Source organism: Alexandromys fortis, unplaced genomic scaffold (assembly GCF_014885135.2).
Source record: "Alexandromys fortis isolate MF-2015 unplaced genomic scaffold, M_Fortis_MF-2015_v1.1 scaffold_287, whole genome shotgun sequence".
Lineage (NCBI taxonomy): Eukaryota > Metazoa > Chordata > Mammalia > Rodentia > Cricetidae > Alexandromys > Alexandromys fortis.
Genome location: NW_026068185.1, coordinates 522550 through 540464, shown reverse-complemented (window position 1 = coordinate 540464; position 17915 = coordinate 522550). Strand labels below are relative to the sequence as shown.

Here is a 17915-nt window from a genome sequence, read left to right as displayed (position 1 = left end):
TCCCTCAGCCACTGTCAGATGGGCTGCGCTGGTCCAGAGACCTGTTTCTGCCTTCAGTCTGGGTTTTCCTGGCTGTTAGGAAGATAATTTGGAAGAAATAAAAGCTTTAGATTGTGTAATGAAAAGTATGTTTGAAAAGCAATCAGACTTCCATTGGCTCCTTGAGAACTCTCTTCACTATAGCTCCAGAATAAACTGCTTCGTTTAAGAGCATCCCAGCTAGACAGACAGCTTCCTGAAGAGCCCGTCTAGACTCACAGGCTAGAATGGTAGACCTGCACATATGTGTATTTGTCACTGCACATGGACTAGAGAACAGTGTCAGCATATGAAATGTAAGAAACTGCAGGGGCTAGACAGATGGTGCAGTTGGTAAGGTGCTTACCATACAAGCATGAGGACCTGAGTTCAGATCTCCACCATCCATTTCAAAAGTGAGATGCAGCTATCCACATCCATAACCCCCTCATGGGAAGAGGAGACTGGAAGGTCTCTGGGGCTACCAGTCATCCCAGCTAGCCGAGTCAGGGACCCCCTGGGTTCAAAGAGAAACCCTGTCTCCAAAGAGAAGGTGGGAAATAATTGAAGACTCCCAAAGCCCGCCCCTGGCTTCCATATACATACATTCACATACATGCGTGTGATCCTCATGCACAGGTGCACATGTCCACACAAACATGAGCACATGAGAGAGAGAGAGTCCACAGAAGGTGTATTTTTATTTAGCACTAACAGATTTGAAAGCCCTTGTTTCTTGGAGCATATTCTAGTAAAGATATAACAGGGTTTTAAAAAGACTTCGGGACTCTTCCTGTATGCATGTATTTTCTCTCTGTTTATGTGATTCTCGTTGAGCGAGTGGATTGAGAGAGATCTTTTCCTTTCTTCCTTGACATCCTGGTGGGCTCCTTCCATGTTCTTTCCCAAACACTGGGTCAGTTGTTGCATTCCAGTCACTGAGTAGATTACCAAGTGGATCAGTTGAGGTTCTCTAGAGGAACAGAAAGAGAGAGAGAGAGAGAGAGAGAGAGAGAGAGAGAGAGAGAGAGAGATCTATGGCCCCTGTAGTTTCTTTAATTTTCATTTATAAAGTATTAATTCATATTAATTAATTCAGGGTTCTGAGGACCAGATCCATGTTGATACATTTCTCTAGTCTAAGTGCAATGACAAATACACATATGTGCCCGTCCAGCTTACTAACCATTGAGTCATGTGCTTCAGGAAGCTGTCCAGCTGGGACTTACAGGCTGGGGTCTGGCTGGTCCAACAATGACTATCTTCTAGTGGAAAGTCCAAGAATCCAATGTTGTTCAGTCCATTGGGCTGGAAATCAGCTGGTCTTCAACATACATCAGAATGCCCAAAAGGTAGGCTTTAATACCAGTGAAGGAATACTGTCTCTCCAGCCCCAAGTGTCTTCTGTTTCCTTCTGGACTGTCAGCCCACAGTATACACAATGTTACCCCTGGCTCTTCACTGCACCCATACCCAGCCCACTGTTCCCAAGTTCCAGAATCATTAAACAGCAAAACAAACCCACAGAAAAACCTCCATGGTCTGTCAGTGGTGTAAATAATTCAGGGAAAGCCCTAGCCAAGATGCATAGTACTGATGCCTGTGCCGGCTCTCCTCCTCCTCTGGGCAGTCTCTTTGTCCCAGTGATGTACTTCCCAGACTTGCAGACCCCTGAGCCCTGATGAAACATGCAGGGACAGTAAGTTACCCGGTAGGTTTGCTACATTAGGTTAATTGTCATTAACCCTTCTAGAACATGTCAGTCACTCACCCTGTGACACTGCCCAGAAATCTCTCCTTTACCTGCCTCCAGTTCTTACAGTCCCTGTGTCTGCTTGGCCTTCTCTGTCCCCTCCTCACTTGTCCATTTCCAGAGGTTTACTCCATGGCCTCTCTTGGCAACTTTCTCCTTCTTGTGCTTCTCTTAAGTCAGAAGAGCAGACGTAGGAAATAGTTGAGAGAGTGGTCTGTGGAGGGCAGAGCAGGCGGACCTGCTGCTTGTTATTATACATGCTCGGAAATGACTAGACTCTGCAACTGCGTATTTATAAAATTTTAATGAAAGTGAATCAGTACATAGCTTTTTCATTTTTATTACATGATTTATTTATTGTATGTGTTTACACATTTGCCACTCTACACATGTGGAGATTAGAGGACAGCCTGTACCCGTGGAAGTCTCGAGCTGAAGTTTTGGGGGATCTGACTCATCAGGTGTGGTGGCAAATGCTTTTACCCACTTAGCCGTCTCCAGTTTGTAACTCTTGATGTTTCCAGATGGTTTCATAAAGAAACCACTAAGACATCCCGTATTCCCGCTAAGACCTCCCCACAGATGCTGTTGCCTGGATGGTTTCAGCGTAACCATAGCTGGGCAGCCTGTACCCATGAGTTCCCCTGCTCCCAAGCAGACTTTGATGACGTCAGACTTTCCCTGTCTGAATTTCGGTTCTGGGCAGGACATTGTGGATGCCCTGGCTGGGTGAGACCGGCTGCCCAGAACTGCCTTGCTCATACTGAGTATGGATGGACAACCTGAATGGATCTGAGTTCATTATCCTCCTTGGGTTTTCCCACAGCAGTCCGAGCTGTCTGCTGAAGAAAGTACAGAAAAGTTGGGAACCTCCCAGCTGCATCAGCGGAAAGTCATTTCCTTGAATAAACAGATTCTGCAGAAGACCAAACATCTAGAAGAGGTGAGTGTTTTTAGAATTCCACTCTAGTTAATGAAACTTCTTTTAAGGGGAAGAATCGGAAGATGAATGAAGAGCCTTGTGGTAGACTGGTCAAAGGGGGCACTGGCTCAGGCAGCACACTGCAGCCTTCAGTGCTGTTTAGCTGCATGCATTTTTGTAAGTAAAGTTATGTGGATGATGTCTGCATGTGTGGGTGTTTGCGAGTATGTGGAGGTACTTAGTGTACATATCTGTGCCTGATGGGCGTGCAGGAGCTAGAGACTTGTTGGTGTCTTCCTTAATCACTGTCCACTTAATTTACTAAGGCAAGGTCTCTCTGAGCCAGCTAGGCTTGTCTCGCTAGCTAAATTGCCAGGGATATCCCTTGTCTCTGCCTCCTAAGCACTGGAATTAGAGGCAAGTTGCCAAGCTCACCTAGCTTTTTCACATTGACCCTGGGGACCCAGTCTTCAGTCTTCAGGACTGCATGGTAGGCACTTTGTCCACTAGCCGTCTCCCCATCCCCATGAGTTAAGTTTCACTGGAACAGCTAAACACATTTGCTCTCCTATTTTTCTGTGACTGCTTTCAAGCTACTGTAACAGCGTTGAGTAGTTGTGGTGGAGACCAAACAACACACAAAACCTAAACTGTGTACTGCCTGGTCCCTTATAGGTAAAGTTTATCAACCCCTGTCACGGAAAATGCAGGGCAAGGCAGGAGAGATGGCAGCTATCAAGAGCTCTCGTTGCTCTTGCAGAGGACATGAGTTCTGGTTCCCAGCACCCACATTTGCAGCCCACAGCTGGCTACAACTACAGATTTTTTTTGAGACAAGTTCTCTGTTTATCTTTGTCCTGGAATAACTCTGTGGACCAGGCATTGGGATTAAAGGTGTGTGCTACCACACCTTGAAGTCACAGAGTTCAATCTACCTCTGCCTCCCAAGTATTGGGATTAAAGGTGTGTACCACCACACCCAACTACTCTGTTTCTTTCTTTCTTTTTTACTTTTAAGAACTTTAACCTTTAGCCTACATAGATTTTTTTAACACATAGTAAATCATTTAGACATTTTCTTCGACTTTGAATCTTTCTTTTACTGTATATGTCTTTTTTGTGACCACAAGAGTCTTTAATTTACTGAGCAACATGGGTAGGATTAAAGCCATGTCTTTGGCGGCTGGATCCAGCCCATTCCTTAGCTTTCCAGCCTCATGGAGGAGGTACTGGCTGTAGCCATTTTTATTGCCACAACTCAATGGCGGTTCAAGGTCCCTGCCAGCAAGCAAGCTGCAGTACTGCACTCAGAAAACACACTCAAACACTCTGTAGTCAGATCAACTGCTTGAAAGAGTCAGAGTTTGCCCTGGCGGTATGGACCAGAACACCAGCATTTTGAAACAGCCACCAGGTCAGACATGCTGAATCTTTCCTGGTAAGACTGGTGCTACACAGATTACTAAATATGGGTTAGGCAAGATAAGTCACCACCTCGTGGTGCTACACACATTAATAGAAATGGGCCAAGCAGTGTTTATATGAATACAGTTTGTGTGTTGTTATTTTGGGGCATAAGCTAGCCAGGCGGCTGGGAGCAGGGTGGCAGGAACGCTGCCTGTAGCTCCTACTACAGAGGTCTGCGTGGAGATGTTGAGGAACCAGGTGGAGGCTTAGGAAGGAACATAAGCAAAGATGAAGGGAGGAAGAGTTGGCCAGCTCCTTCCTGTCTGATGGATGAGGAGTCTTGAGTGAGGTGTGCAGTGGGCAGACCAAGAACGGAGCACCTTCCAGGTCTGTGTTAGGACTGTGGAAGCCAGAGGACTGCAGCAGGGTCGTGGCATGCCACTGCCTGTTGGTGTGTATGATGTGGGATATGGGCAGAGGCTCAGGGAGTCCCAGACCTTCAGAAGATGGTGCAGTAGGTGAGCTGGTGATGGCAGGAGTGGGAGAAACAAACCATTGTTTCCCGTTTATTTCTGAGAGCAGTGCACATATGTCATGGAAGCCAGTAGACAGTTGGCTGGGTTCAGCTCTTCCCATCTACCAAATGGGTCCTGAGGACTGAACTTGGGTCATCAGACTTGGTGGCCAGCAGCTTACAGCCTGAGCTCTTCCACCAGTCCCAAATGATCTTTTAAGAGAGCTACTGGTCATTTATAGGTCTTGGTGACAGGTGGGACTGTTTTGGAAGATCTTCATATATTCTCCTAGGAAAGCAGACCATAAAGAAGGCAGGGATGACTTAGGGACAGTCTTTGGATGATAAAAGTCTGCATGCCTGCTGGGGATACGGCTCAGTTGGTAAAGGGCTGGGTGCAAGCATGGCACCCCAAGCTCAAGTTTCCAAGACTCATTTGGAAAGCCTGGCATTCAGTATATAATCCTAGGAATGGGGAGGTGCCCCTCATTGGTCTATGGGTGGAACTCAGTGGAAGACTCCATGTTATTCCACATGGAACCCCAGGTTAACTCCCTAGCACCAAAATAAGTAAACATAGAACTGTTTAAAAAAATAAAATGAAGTCCTACAGTTTAAATGTTTCAATCTTTCTGGTCTTTACCTCCTCACTGTAAAAGGAGGATCCCATTGCTGTCTGGACCGAGAAAGGAATTCCATTCAAGCAGATGTCCTTTCTCTCTCTCACAGCTGCAAACGAATCACAGCAGCCTCCAGGCCAAGTACAGTGACATGAAGAAGACACTGACAGAGGTAAGCATCTGTTCCCTCCTCCCTCACTGTGACCTCGGGGCCCACAGCCTCCTCTCCCGGGTCAGATCACAACGGTGTGGAGAAACTGATGGTGTGGGTCAAGCACCACCATGAAACTCCCTTCCCCTGCTGTGACCAGACTCTGAGGCTGGCTTCCTGCCACCGCAGCTGATGAGCAGCGTTCCTCCGGCAGCACTGGACAGACATGACCATGCCGGGCTCTCTCATGACGCAGACCTAATCTGCATTTCTACAAAGCCTGCCCTTCCAGGTAGACTAATGTGATGAATGCAGGCTGCTTTGGCAGACAGGTGGTGACAGCAGTGACACCTTGGAGACAGCCACACAGCCACCCCAGGAGAGCCAGAACCTGACTGGCTGCCGCATCAGTGGCGCGGGCTACCAGCTCTAATCTCTCTGGTTCGCAATCCAGTTCCCTAGATGGAAGCCCAGTTCCTTTTTAGATGAATACTGTCTTCCTAGGTCCCTGGTATAAAGTGTATATTTCTTTATAGTTGTTTTTTAGTCGGGTCCACTTGTAAGCTGATCCACTGTGTTTTTCTGTCTTCGGATGTTTGAGGACTGTTGGTTATTCATTCATCTGGTTTAAATTTCCTCTCACCAATGCTATGTACATGCTACAGCTACATGGCTTGTTACTGTGACAGAACCCATGACAAGGAGTAGCTTAAGGAGGGGAAGGCTTTAGTCTGGCTCGCAGCTGAAGTATGCAGTCTTTCATGGTGGAGAAGGCAATGCAGCAGGAACCTGAAGCAGCTGGCCCCAGCACACACAGTCAGGAAGCAGACAGATGAATGCCAGCGCCTAGCTCATGTTCTCCTTTTCTGCAGTTTAGACGCCAGCCCAGGAGGTGGCGCCTCCCACTTGTAGGGTGGACTTTCCTAGAGGCTGGACTGCCCTGGCTGATCTGTCACGGGTGTGCCCAGAGCCTGTCTCTGGTGGCTCTAGATCCTGTCAAGCTGACAGTATGAACTCACTGCAGCTCGCTTCCACTGTTTCTCTGGACGGGTGCTGCCTTCTCTGTGGTAAATCAGCTCCCGGCAACAGACACTCAGAGCTGGGGAGCTTCCCGTTCTCTTTGCTCTTGCCAGCCATCTGGGGCCCTCAGATGCTCTCCTGTGTAACTGAGTCAGGCTTCATTGCTATGCCAACCTCGCTCTTCTGATCCAGGCCTCAGCCCCACAAGCCATTCTTGTCACCCACGCCGGTTAGTTCTCCATAGCTGTCTTCTGTCTGTTCCCATCTGCCAGCCCTCTGTTTTGTCCCATGAGTTAGCCTACTTCCGTGTTGCGGCATCATAGCCTGGATTGTTTCGAGACTTGAGGTGAGAAGGGTTTGATCTGACACCGCCATTTTCAGCTAGGAACTTTTGAAACTTGTTTTGTTTTGAATACATCACATGCTCACATGGTTCAGAAATTTGCAAATCACAAAATGTGAACTCCTGTCACCCGCCATCTCTTTGCCTACTGCAGGGTGATGATTACAGCCAGGATCTTCTGAGTCTAAAGGACTTTTTTATGGTTTCATAGCAATTATATTCTGCATGCTTGTGCACATTTCCTCTGAAAAAATGTCTATGTATTTATTGTATGGGGGGTGGGGGCTGGTCTGGTAAGCGTGCCACAGTGCATGTGTGGAGGTCAGAGGACAACTTGTGGAAGTTAGTTCTCTTCTACCATGCAGAGTCCAGGAACTGAACTCAGACTTTGAGGAGTGGCTGCTCGTGAGCCATGTCATCAGCCCACGTGTATATATTTCTTTAGGTGCTTGGGAGTTCACTGTGTTCATGACATTAGACCTTATTTTCTAGATCATTGTAAAAGAGATACTTACAAAAAAATACCAGTAGATGGGTTGGGGAGATGGCTCAGTGGGTAAAGTGCTCGCTGCGTGAGCATAAGGACCTATGTGTTCAGGACCTGATTATCCTCATAGCAGCCTGGCATGGTGGTGGCACTTGTAAGCCCAGCCCTGAAACACGAAGGTGATGGATCCCAGTGGCTCACTGGCCGAGTAGGGTAGCATTACCTTGACTTTTTCTTTCAGTGACAGATCAGGTCTTAAGAGATAAGGATGAAGAAGCAAAAATTGAGGAACTTCGGGACCTGAGCCTCTACCTCCACATACACGTCTCACACTAGCAAGTGCTCGCTCACATGACATACACAAAAGTATATTTCTATGCATTAAAATCTGTGTTTTCTTAAAGACTTTTCCATTTGCTAAATCAAAAGAAGGTTAAATATTGGCTTTAGAGTTTCTATTGCTGCGGCAAAACACCATGACCAAAAAGCAAGTCAGGGAGGAAAGGGTTTGTTCAGCTCATGCTTCCATATCACAGCTCATCATCACAGGAAGTCAGAACAGGAACACAAGCCAGGCAGGAACCTGGAGGCGGAAGCTGATGCAGGGACCATAGGGTCAATAGGATGATGCTTACTTGCTCACTTCTCGTGACTTGCTCAGCCTGCTTTCTTATAGAACCCAAGGCCAGCAGCCCAGGGATGGCCTCACCCACAGTGGGCTGGGTCCTCCCCCATTAATCACTAATTAAGAACATGCCTTACAGTTGGATTTTATGGAGGCATTTTATAAACTCAGGCCTTTTAGATGACTCTAGTCTGTGTCAAGTTGACATAAAGCTGGGAATATAGCATTCAAGAGGCTGGGAAGCTTTAACCCTACCATGACAGTGCTGGTCTGATAGTTTCTCTCGCTTTCTTTCCCTCCCTCCCTCTCTCCCCTCCCCTCCTCCTCCTCTGTGCCACCTTGGGCTTTCCCACCTCCCCTGCTGCACTGTGAAGTCTTCCTCAGTGTTTCCATAGCCAGTGCAACATTTAGCAAATCATGGTTCTGACCTCGCTCCTGCATCTCCCCCTCCATCCCATCTCTCTGACCCATCTGTTTTTCTCAGTGCACAACCAAAACCAGTGGTTCAGTCATCTATCCCAAGTGACCAAGTGAGCCAGGGATGGGGCTGGGTCATGGAGCACATTTTTTTCCTTTTAAGTCTCTGTAGCCAATGATGTCTCTTTTCTTTCTTGCAGCTGAAGAATCATGGTGAGAAACTAGACAAAGAACAGGCAGCCCTGGAGAAATTAGAAGCCAAAGCCGACCCAAGGTAAGGGGTTTCGGCAGGTGCTATTAGCCCTTTGACGAAATTGACTGCAGGGTCTGAGGCTTGATTTATCTGATTAAGGGACAGAATAGCCAGAGGTCATGGGCTGGGGCTCCACTTCCATTCAGATAATGTCACATGACCATCCAGAAGGGACCAGCAGTCACCCTGATGATCGCTGAAATTCTTGGACCGCACTGAGTCACCCACCTTCCCTTCAGCTCTCCTTGTGATCTAAGCAGTGGTGTTCTGGTTTTAAAAACAGTGAAACAGAACTGGGGACTTAGTGGCTTAAAGTGCTTGTTTTTTTAAGCATACGAACCTAAGTTTGATGTCTCTCATCCAATCTGAAAAGGCTGGGTATGGTGGTACATGCTTGTTATCCTAGAGCCAGGGAGGTAGAAACAAGGTCCCTGGCACTTGCTGGGCCAGCCAGTCTAAACTACCTGGGCAGTCTCTGGCCAATGAGAGACCCTGTCTCAAAACACAAGGGAGAAAAGCTGCTGAGATCCCTCTGTGGGGCAAAGTGCTTACTGTGCAGCCTGACGACCTGAGTTCAGTTCCTGGAGCCACATGGTAGGAGACTCCCACGCCTGCTGCACAAGCGCACTCCTTACACCTACTAAATAAATATAATACAATAGGTTTTAGTTAAAAAAAAAAAAAAACGGGCTAGCACCTGAAGAAGAGCATTTGAGACTGTCCCTGGCCTCCACATGAATGTGCACATATGTGCACACAAGTGTGCACACGCGCACACACACACACACACACAGCTTTTACCCTGAGTACAACTGAATAAATGTGTACCACTGAAGCTCATTGACATCTCCAGAGTTGACCTTCACATTCTAGAATCTTGTCCTAGGTGTTTTGTCTCCTCCTGGGCTTGAGGGTCCAAATGCATAATTAGAAATGGAAATCCTGACCGTTTGTGGCTCTCCCATTACACCCTTGGGAAAAACAAAGGAATTTAAGAAGGAGCACCTTGTAGTCTTGACGTGGCTTTATTCTCAGTTTGTAAAAGCAGATGGTAATGGCCTGCCCTGTGTCCTTGGCCTTTCCTCCTCAGCATTCTCCAGAGCCTGAGAGCCCTCGTAGCCATGAATGAGAATCTGAAAAGCCAGGAGCAGGAGTTTAAGGCGCACTGCCGGGTAAGTGCTGCGTGGCATTGGTGGACAGCCAGAGCTCTGCCGAGGCGCTTGGCTTCCCTCCCCTGTGCTCTGGGGCCTGCTAGCCAGGGCAGTGCAGGAGGTGACTCTATGGGGAAGGTGCTTTCTGCTCTTGCAAGCCCAGGAGAAAGAGCTCTTTCCCAGGAAGGGACAAGCTTGCCAGTGGGAGCAGAGCGCCTGGTTCCCTGTTGGCTTTTGTCCTGGCACACACTAGTGAAAGTAAAGATGAAACGTCTCCATTGAATACTTAAACTGGGCAGGTAAGATGGCTCAGCAGATAATGGTGCTTGCCACCAAGCCTGACAACCTGAGCTCAGTCCCTGGGATGTTCACTGTGGAAGAAAAAAAAATTACCCCATAGGTTGTCTTCTGACCTCTACACATATGCTGTGGTGCACATATGAGCATGAGTGCACACATGCAAATACACACCAGATACATGCATGTGTCCACACACGTGCACACAAACACAAACGTAAAAACAAACCACATATGATGAAGTTAACAGTTACCTTCCGTCATTAGCTTACCTGAGCTTTGTAAAGGTTCACCTTGCTTTTCCAGGAGGAGATGGCTCGTCTGCAGCAGGAAATCGAGACCCTGAAAGCTGAGAGAACACCAGGCGACAAGGTAAAGGCTTCAGTTAGCCCTCAGTGCCGTCAGCTGCTTTCTGGCTGGGAAGATTGCAGCAATTCGGTGCCGTGACTCTTCCTGGGGAGACATGAAGACAGCCATTCACTCCAACCAAAAAGGGCACTGCCAAGCTGAAGGAGGGCTTCTGTCTAAATCCAGTTTGGTGAACAAAGTATGTTTATTGGGGTTAGTTAGAGAGGCTTGGGTGTCACAGTCGGCTGCACAAAGGCCTGCAGCAGTGCCGAGAGACCCACTTCAGTCAGTAGCTCACCTCTCACACGGCTTGAGGAGGGGAGGCTCTCATGAGCCTCTCTTCCTACATGATGGGCTGTTAAAAGGTCTGATCATGTGAGGGTCTTGTGCTGCCCAACCCTGCTACTCTGTTTAAAGATGGCAACAGCTACATCAAGCCCGGAGTAGATGGCCATGCCCCTAGCACCAACCATTAATCATGTTCCCAAAGGACTGCCAACTTCCTGAGCTGGGTCTCTGAATGTACAGTCCCCAGGGTTGGTGAGAGCACCTGCTGCTCTTGCAGGGCACGCATTCCCTTCCCAGTATGCACACGGCGACTCAGCCTCCTCTAACTCCAGTTCTGGTGTCTGATGATCTAGGAGGTGCACAGCATACGATGCAGGTGAAACCACTCATGCATAAAATAAAAATAAATATTTCCTGTTTTAAAAAAGGCCACGCATGGCTGAAAGAGCCAATAGCCCTATCACTGTAGTGGATGGTGTTAGGAAAAAATCCTAACACGGCCGGCGCAAAGAAATCCAATTAGGTCAGATTAAATCAAATTAAATGCCCATGTTTTATTAAGTAGTGGTGCTCTTAGCTAGCCGAGAGCATGGCAGGGGAGGCAGAAAAGGGGTGAACACATGTAAACCTGGAACCACATGTTCCTTTTCTGTGAACCCACTTAAATACCCTGTGGAGTGGTCCTGACCCTCCCCCAGGGAGGGGTCAAGACCTGGCATGCTGGGATTTGGAGTCCAGAGCAAGGCAACTCCCAGGTCAGGGCGCTGGGATGGATGCCAGGGACTGGGGTTATGCTCCCAATTTAACAGATGAAGATGGGGATTTGTGGTGCTTTCTGATTGTCGGTCTACTTCCAGGTCCAGTGTACAACTCTGTCTCAAGAGAATAAGGCAGAGAAATAGAGCAGAATACTGGACACCTTCCTCCAGCCTCTACACACGAGTATACCTTAACACATATCACACTCACCACACGAGTATACCTTAATACATATCACACTCAACACACGAGTATACCTTAACACATATCACAGTCAACACACGAGTATACCTTAACACACACCACACTATTCACACAAATATACCTTAACAAATACCACACTCAACACACAGTATACCTTAACACACACCACACTCAACACAAATTGTATTTCTCAACTTCTCCTGTAATTTTCTTGGATTTTTTTGATTTGGTTTGTTTTCTCAAGATAGGGTTTTCTCTGTGTAACAGTCCTGGGACTTGTTCTGTAGAGCAGGCTGGCCTTGAACTCAAGAGATCTGCCTTTCTTTGCCTCCTGAGTGCTGCGATTACTCCCACCAATTTCCTTAGGTCTTATTCAAGTGATTCCTTCAGCCAAAGGTCCAAAACTCTGATCCCTCCCTTCATTTCCCACTTAGCCTGTCTCTTTACATTTTCTCCACTTTGCCTTGAGTAGCTGGAGTTACGGCCTGGGCCATCAGATCCTGTGGATCTCTTGGATTTTGTTTTTTCTTACCACACTTCATTCAAAGCCTGCCTTCTCCCCAGATGTGGGCTGGTCATGTCCCTGGAGCCCACTCACTGAACCTGCCCTGCCCTTGTAGCAGGGGGAATGGGAAGGTCAGGGAAGGAAGCATCCTGTCCAAGCCCCCAGCGCTGATGTTGCTGATGTTCTTCCGGCTGCCCCACCACCATGCCCAGCACTCTCCAGTGGACAGTAGACCATGGAGAAGTGCTGCCCCTAGCCAGAGAGATCCAGGCCTTAGGGCAGTGGTGTCATTTCGGCCAGAGATGCCCACCCCTGTGAGGGAGAGGAGGAGTGAACAGCAGTGGCGGTAGGAATGCAGCCCAAGCTGGCCTCAGGTACTTCCCCAGCACTGAGCCTCTGGGCATTGTCAGTTCCTCTGGCCCCTGAATTGGCAGAGATCACATTTTTATCTCATTACGTCCTATCGGAGGGATTCTTCTGTAGAAAATGAACCACAGGAGACTGGGCAGCTGGCTCAGAGGATAAGCTGCTTGCTGAGCGAGCACAAAGACTCCAGTTTGGATTCCAGCACCCTTGTAGGAGCCAGGCAGTACAGCTGTGGATACTGAAGGACCCCTGAAGCTCACTGACCAGCCGGTTAGCCAAACTGGTTAAGTTCCAGGTTCAGTGAAGAGACTGAGGCTCAAGAAAATAAGGCGAGGTGGTTCATCAGGTGAGAGTGCTTACCAAAAAGCCTGATGACCGCAGTAGAGAGGAAGAACAGCAAGCTGTCCTCTGACTTAAACACACACAAACGAGAACATACGTACATTTGATACATAAATAAATATAATGGTTTTTCTTTAAAGTGAATAAGGTAGAGAGTGATCGAGGAAGGCACCAACATCCAGCCCACACTACAGTGGAGCTTGTTGGGGTGTACCTGACACACGTCAGAGAACAGTCTAAAGTCTGGGTTTCTCGAACAGTCTGGCTACTCTTCAGAAAAACGAGGTCATTTCAGCTCCATAGTTGCCCCTCCTGGCTCCTGTCTGAAGCCTAGACACTCAGCATCTCTCTGCTCCCCTCACTGAGCAGAGGTGCTGACCCTGTTTTCATCCTTTCAGACTTCCTCCAGTGGAGAGCCACAGGGTGCCGCGACCTCCACCATGACTCACAATGTAAGTATCTCCTCATCCGTGGACCAGCATTGTCCTGAGAGATGGGTCAGCCTTCTTCCTGCTCTTGTCCTGACAGCTTTCCCGGCCTCCTGCCGGGTCTGTACAGCCACCTCCTCCGCTGCTGCCCTCCAGGGGCATGGTACCATTTTAGACCTTTCACTCCTGAGATGAAAGAGGCCTGTCTTAGCCACATAAGCGCTGAGGGGCGAGAGAGTGGGGCTGAGGGGAAAGTGCCTTCTGTGCTGCTGCGTTATAGCAGACCACTGCTCCAGCTGCCAAACTGACTGTGTTGGGGTATCCGACGTGCAGCTCAACACAGTTAATCTTACTTACAGTATTATAAGGGGATTTTTTGGTAACTTGATTGCATGTTTTCCAAGCATGAATGTTGTAAGTGATGACATTGTGTCGCATGTATTATAAATGAATGCACATGACTGTATTCCAGTACAACTCTAGTCAGGCATGGTTCAAAGGTTTCGGCTTTCTGTAGCCTGTTCTGGTCTGCTGAACCTTGTTATGAGTTAAAACAATACTTGTCACATGTAAGGAGAAAGGAAGAAGACCAGGTCAGAAGCAGGGTCCTCCTCCAAGCAGGGCTGTTAGGGTGTTTCTTCATAACCTGTTAGAAGACTGGACATGGGACTCCTACAGCGATATGTTAGATGTCACCTTTAGCTGAGCTCTTTCCAAGAAACTGCATGTGCTATGTGTGTTCATGTGTGCATGCATGCCCCTTCTGTAGTTTTTTCTGGGACAACAGACTGCAGCTGCTTTTCCCTGTCTAGGTTCAATGTAGAGCCACACCTGTGCATTGTCTCTGTCCCAGAGAACTCTGTAATGTTGAAAATGTTCGCATCGGCGTCTTCCCACACATAGTGCATGCCTACTGAAACTGGGGGACTGAACTTTTCCTCATTTTAATTGACACAAGTTTAAATAGACATGTAGAATTAGTGGTTCTACCATTTTGGATGCCTCAGGTCCAGGCAGAAACATAATCAGAAAACCAGTGTTAGCTGAAAACCCAGAGGCATAGGACAAAGACTCTTAAGGTAGTGTGTGGTCTCCCTTTTGTTGACGAGTGTTCCTGGTTAAAGGTGGGGGCTGCAGGAGCCATTAGGAGGTACTCTGTTAAGAGTACTGGATTTAGGAAGGTGGAAGGGGAGAAACAGCTCCACAGAGTTGCCCTCTGACCTTCACATGTATGTCCCCCCACCCCTACCCCCGGGTAATAATAAGTACTTTTTTCCTTCTGAAAAGAACATTGGATTCAGCCAGGATGCTGACAGAAGAAAAGGTTTTAGGAGGCAGTGTGAATGTGTCTCATGGGTGGGAGGGTCTAAACTTGGCCATCTGAGAGAGGGAACTTGAGACTCCGTCAGGGAATGGAAGTTCCAGTCTAGATAACTGGCCTGTTGTTGCTCTTAGGAGGACCTGGACAGACGGTACAACATGGAAAAAGAGAAGCTGTACAAGATCCGCTTGCTGCAGGTGGGTGTCAGATGGTTAAGAACTTAAGAACATGGCTCTTGTGGAGGACCCCTTGCCACCTTGTAACCACTTGCAGCTCCAACTCCAGGGGATCTGGCGTGCACACTCACGTGCACACACACCATACAAACACACACAACTGCACATCAGTAAAAAAGGAAAATAAGGAGGGGGCACTGAAGAGATGGCTCAGCAGTTAAGAGTACTGGCTGCTCTTTCAGATGACTCTGGTTCAATTCCCAGCACCCACGTGGCTGCTCACATCTTCTGCTCCAGTTCTGAGGACCCACATGGCACATAGGCACACATACACATGCAGGCAAAACTCCCATGCACATAAAATGATAAAAAAAATTAAAATTTTTTAAAATGCTTCAAGTATGCTATTTCTCCAAGAGCAACCCTCGCATAGGTCCCCAAGGCAGGATTTAAGTTCAGGTCTTCTTAATAACTGGGGACCTGAGAGAGCGATGTGACATGTTGGGGGGGGGGGGGGTTGGAGAGCCAGCTCCAAACCTAGCCACAGCTGACACTGTATTTCTAAGCCCTTTATATTGCCAGTGCCTGGCTCACGGGGATTCAGACCCACAGACAACCCTTGGCCTTGTGTCCCTGTTGGTTTGGACACTTTTCTTTCCTTTGGGAGGAGAAAGCCAAGCTTTGGCAGGAATGGCCAGGGAGCTTCAAGGGCCTGTGTGGGGTTATTCCCTTCCTGTTCTGTGAGATGTTTGGTTAAATTCAGAGTAGTTGAATATGTCCTTGATACAAGAGTACTTTTCTCTTTTTTAGTTTTTGAGAGAGAATCTTCTAGCTCAGGCTGCCTTAAACTCTGTCTAGTCACAGCTGGCCTTGAACTTCCGGTAATCATGCCTCCACTCCCAAATGCTGGGTTATAGATATGCACCGCCATGCATGACTACCTTTCAATATTTAAAGATGGCTTCTCAGCCTTCAGCAAGACCAAGTGCAAATATTTAAAGATACATAGAATTAATACAGTCTGTGCCCTGATGCTGTTTGGAGACCCTGAGTGGCTACTTCCTACTTTTTCAGCCGTGCATCGGGTCCTAATAACAAGAGCTCAGATGACCTGCCCTCTGGAAACTGGTTATTTGAAGACCAAGATCTACTCATATGTGCCAAAATACAAGGCTGTTTATGTGGGCAGTGCCACCTAAACTACTACTAAGACAAGGCTGAGGCCAAACTTGAAGAGAACTTCAAGGAAGCCAGTAGCTTTCTGAGGGCTGGTCTGGGTAGAGGCAGCAGGATCTGTGAATGGAGCTGCTGACAAGGGGAAGGTGAGGTGCTCTATCTGATGGAATCTAGTGATGCCTGGATGCAAAGGGGTCAAGGCTGATGCTCAGGTGTCTGACCCAAAGGTATAGACACGCGAAACTCATTGGGAATGGGTATAAAAGAGAAGGGATTCAGGCAGCACTCTGAAGACAAGTTTCAGTAAACTCCCAGCTGAGTGGGGAGTGGGGTTCTCTGGAAGTCAGCTCCCCGGTTTAAAAAGTACTTGCCTTTTTAGTGTGTAGACCAGAGATCAAATTCCTGGAAGCCACATAAATCCCATTTGAACATAGTGACCCACCTGTAATAACACTTCAGAGAGAGACAGAAGATCCCCAGAGAAAGCTGGTTAGCAAGACTCATCCTGTCTGAGCTCTGGCTGTGATTGAGACACCCTGCCTCAGTGAATATGGTGGAAGAATGACAGGATGCTCCTGCCATCGACTTTAGGTCTTCATGTGCATGTATGTACACAAGCAAAACATTCATACACCACATTGCACACCATACATGCTCACATGAAAAAGTGAAGGGGCCAGTAATCCACCAGGCAGCATTGTGGGAAGAATGATCTGCATCAGCTCCAACTCCAAAGAGTTTGGGCTGGAGAACTCGTTCCTCAGTGTGTGGTTGCTAACTAAGGCTGTGGAAGTGTGGGCAAGACCCAAGACCAAACCCTCGTGAGCAAGTAAAGCAAGAACAAGAGAGAGGGGTGCGAGAGGAACCACGGGGTGCTCACAAAGGCTGGGCATTGGGTTGCCATGTCCATCTTAAGTATGATAGCTTTTGCTTCATCTTATTATATTTTATTTTATCATGTTTGGTTGTTATTCTGTTCTTTTCTAATGAGAGAAAGAAAGGGAGTAGGTCCATCGGGCAGAAAGGTGGGGAGGAACGGGGAGGAGTAGAGAGAGAGGAAACTATAATCAGGGTCTATTGTATGAGAAAAGAATATATTTTCAATAAAAGGAAAAAAGAGAAAAAGAAAACATATATATGGGAAACAGTTCAGGACTGGAGGCACTAGAAGCTCAGACTCCTCCACTCATTGTGCCCCAGAACTCTGAAGTGGCACTGAAGTCGTGTGAGACTTCCCCTAGTTAGACACAAGACACACGCTGCTAATTGCTGCAGTTAGGGAGCCCAGGACAGATCAAAGTAATGATCCCGCCAAAGTCCCCTTGGTGAAGCAGTGAGTTTTTATTGGGTTACTTACAGAAGTGATGGCGAGGGGTGCCTTATAAGGAGCAGGGATGACTCCTCAAAAAGCCCTGCCTAACACAAGCGACAACTCACAAAAGCTGCAGCCCTGGAACCTGCCCCATTTGCAGACAGCTGGACAGCGGGCATCTCCTTTGCCTCTTTCCTAGGCGTCACGGCTAGTCAGTCATGCCTGGCTGCCAAGTGATACAAAAAGAAGGCAAGAGACTGGTGTGGCTCAGGAAAAGAGTTTTCTTTTTTTTTGTAAAAAATGTGTTGCTTTTATTGTTAATAAAAAGCAGGTTAGCTAATAGCTAAGCAGTATTTCCAGAGCAAAGAGAATGCTGGGAAGAAGAAGGGCGGAGTCTAAGGAGTCACAATTAAGACAAAGATGAAACAGGATATGTAGAAATTGAGGTAACAAGTCATGGGTCATGTGGTAGAACTTATATAAGAAATAGGGATAAATTTAAAATGATAAGAAATAGGGATAAATTTAAAATGAAAGATTTAGCTACTAACCAGGTTGAGCTATGGGCTGAACATTTATAATTAATATGAAGTTTCTCTTTGGTTATTTGGAAGTGGTTTTCAGGGCACAGAAAATCTCTGCCAATACTTCTTTAAGTTAGGAAAATTTTTTTCTATGATTTTTGTGAATATATTTTCTGGTCTTTTGATCT

General features: G+C 47.4%; 1 protein-coding gene across 1 annotated transcript in view; it reads left to right on the top strand.

The window, feature by feature from the left end:
* Ccdc93 (coiled-coil domain containing 93) overlaps positions 1-17915 on the top strand; it is a 73164-nt gene that overhangs the window by 38472 nt on the left and 16777 nt on the right. Inside the window, 7 exon segments of the mRNA XM_050129329.1 lie at positions 2598-2714; positions 5344-5406; positions 8478-8551; positions 9621-9702; positions 10285-10350; positions 13189-13242; positions 14674-14736. Of these exon segments, the coding sequence (XP_049985286.1) occupies positions 2598-2714; positions 5344-5406; positions 8478-8551; positions 9621-9702; positions 10285-10350; positions 13189-13242; positions 14674-14736 (519 nt within the window).